This window comes from Elaeis guineensis, chromosome 1 (assembly GCF_000442705.2).
Source record: "Elaeis guineensis isolate ETL-2024a chromosome 1, EG11, whole genome shotgun sequence".
Classification (NCBI taxonomy): domain Eukaryota; kingdom Viridiplantae; phylum Streptophyta; class Magnoliopsida; order Arecales; family Arecaceae; genus Elaeis; species Elaeis guineensis.
In genome coordinates this window covers 155,338,454-155,340,913 of record NC_025993.2, presented here as the reverse complement: position 1 = coordinate 155,340,913, position 2,460 = coordinate 155,338,454, and the positions used below count along the sequence as shown (strand labels likewise).

General features: G+C 44.0%; 1 protein-coding gene across 1 annotated transcript; it reads left to right on the top strand.

The window, feature by feature from the left end:
• Window positions 1-900: 900 nt before the first annotated feature.
• Window positions 901-2,200, top strand: LOC105039168 (uncharacterized). Its single transcript, XM_010915207.4, has 3 exons — window positions 901-1,434; window positions 1,530-1,681; window positions 2,002-2,200. Exons 1-3 carry the CDS (start codon window positions 1,176-1,178, stop codon window positions 2,104-2,106), a joined length of 516 nt encoding a protein of 171 aa, XP_010913509.1. The 5' UTR covers window positions 901-1,175; the 3' UTR covers window positions 2,107-2,200.
• Window positions 2,201-2,460: the final 260 nt, after the last annotated feature.

The window sequence follows — 2,460 nt, the reverse complement described above, 5'->3', positions numbered from 1 at the left end:
TATTTAAGGCTATTACTTGGGGTCGCATCTTCCCTTGAGATAATATGATCTAGTGCCAGCTGATGAGCCTAATAAAAAGAGTTGGGTCCTGTTCACTCAAAGTCCAATGTACGATATACCCTAATTAAACAATCTTGTGGATCTCTGAAGTGCCTATTCTAAATCACACCCATTGGTTATCACACACCGACGTCATCCATGTGACTAGGAGGCATGTCGTACTTCGTGCACCAGACCTTGGTACTCGAAAAATTATACCCTGCGCGTGCACTATGTCGTGGTGCACCATACTAATCATATGTCTTGATTTTTTTGATATACATCATGTATTTATTATGAATTAAAAAAATTATTAGATGGACTAGATTCATAATTATGAATCTAAGATAAAATCATTCTAGCATATATTGTTATTATACAAAAAAAAAAAAAAAATATATATATATATATATATTTCATTCTTGATCCACAATAGATCTAATCCATCTAATAATTTTTATCGTAGATTACTATTCCACGTATATCTTAATTCATTTTTGCGGTGCACAGCTGATGTAGTGCACGTGATGGAGGATATAATCTCTTCAAGAACTCATGCTTCTTGTCGACCATTTGAACCCTCCCTTGTATTTGATGACAAAATTGGGCAATAATACGGAAGGCATATGCATAGTGCGGGCTTTGTATTATTCTAATTCCTAGAGCCCAAACTCAAGAAAGCGCTGGCCAGCCAGTGGGGCACCAACTCAGAAGAGGATAAGCTTGATGAGCTTTTGCTCCCATTCCATCACATCATGCGGCGAGTAAAAAGCAAACCAGGTTTTATCCATCCATATCCGTTCATCAATCTATATCCCTCCTCCCGGTGGAGGGAGGCTCACGCTCACTCTTTCTGAAGAATCTCACGCTTGCGGTGCCGGAACCCCTCCTCATCCAGCCACGTAAATTAACCAGGCTAGAATGCCGTTAGCACCATGCCGTCCGTTGACGTCACGCCACGTGGCAGTTAGGCAACCGACCCCTGCGCCTTGATAAAGGACCACCCTCGAATGCCCCACATCGGTTGGTTGAAGGTTCCTGCCATCCTCCTCCTCCTCCTCCTCCCATTCCTCTCCATCATCACCACCACCACAACCACCATCACTTAGAGAGAGAAACAGAAGAGACGGAGGGAGATGGGGAATTGTCAGGCGGCAGAGGCGGCGACGGCGGTGATCCAGCACCCGGGAGGGAGGGTGGAGAGGCTCTATTGGCCGACGACTGCGGCGGAAGTCATGAAGAGCAACCCGGGGCACTACGTGGCCCTGGTCACCCTCTACTTCTCTGAGGAGCAGCGCGAGGGCGGGGGCAGCATGAGGCTAACTCGCGTGCGGCTGCTCAAGCCTAAGGACGCGCTCCTGTTCGGCCACGTCTATCGCCTCGTCAGCTCCCAAGGTTCTAGCACGCACATCCTATTTTTCCAACTCTCTTACGACTCCATAGCTTATTTAATTTGATGCGTTATGGTCTTATGATTGTTTTCTGATCAGAGGTAGCAAAGGCTATTCAGGCAAGGAAGTATGAGAAGATGAAGAAGACGCAATCTGAATTGATCGAGAAACAGCAGGAGAGCAGAACAGATGGTCAGAGTAAGGAGGTCTTTGATGGGGGAAGACAGCTTGATTCGGATTATACAGATCAGGTAAATCCTATTCTGGTGACGACAAAGAAACCCTCAAAGATTTTAAGGGAAAACAAATGACATATTTCCAGTGTCAACCCATCAGATGTAGGATTTGTATACGAAACTGTTTCGATCTAATCTAGCTAGCCCCTTTAACTAGAATCAAAAGCTTATGAGAAATGAACGGGAAGTCAAAAGAGAGAGGTCCGATTGAAACAAGATAAGCCTTCTTTCTGGAGCGAATGAAATGTATCGTAGCAACTATAGAATTAAAAGTTCGAGAACTAATGTAGTTGAGGTCTGTTCTGAAAGCTCTGCGTCTTTTGTGAATGTTTCAGGTGGCAAAGCTGGAGAAAGAGCGAAAGAAGAGCAGCACACAGCCGGCTGGGAGGGCCAGACAATGGCGTCCTTCATTGCTGAGCATATCCGAAGTTGGAAGCTGATTTAGAAAAAAAAAAAAAAAAAGGGGTTTAAGCTTCTAATGCTGTTGTTATAATGAAAATAGCAGAATGAGACTTTGCCATCGGTTGCAGGTCATGAGATGGTTGGCTCATGTGGTTGGTGTGCCCGAAGATTCTACGAACGCTTTAAAAATGACAAAAATATAGCATCGGATGTGACTCTGCGGTAGAAAATTGTAGGAAAAGGAAGTCCCTGTAAAGTTAAGACAATTGCATGACGTTCCGTGATGTAATCAACCTAGTGTCGCAAATGAAGTTAGGTTCCTCCTCTTTAGTTTTCTGGTAAATCATGATACACAACAATATTATGATACCGTATCTACTCATCTCTGTTGA

Bases quoted from the DNA above. Each gene is read 5' to 3' on its own strand.
- LOC105039168 (XM_010915207.4), top strand. From the start codon at position 1,176: ATGGGGAATTGTCAGGCGGCAGAGGCGGCGACGGCGGTGATCCAGCAC. The intron at 1,435-1,529 runs GTTCTAGCACGC...TTTTCTGATCAG, and splicing joins TCGCCTCGTCAGCTCCCAAG to AGGTAGCAAAGGCTATTCAG. The intron at 1,682-2,001 runs GTAAATCCTATT...TGAATGTTTCAG, and splicing joins ATTCGGATTATACAGATCAG to GTGGCAAAGCTGGAGAAAGA.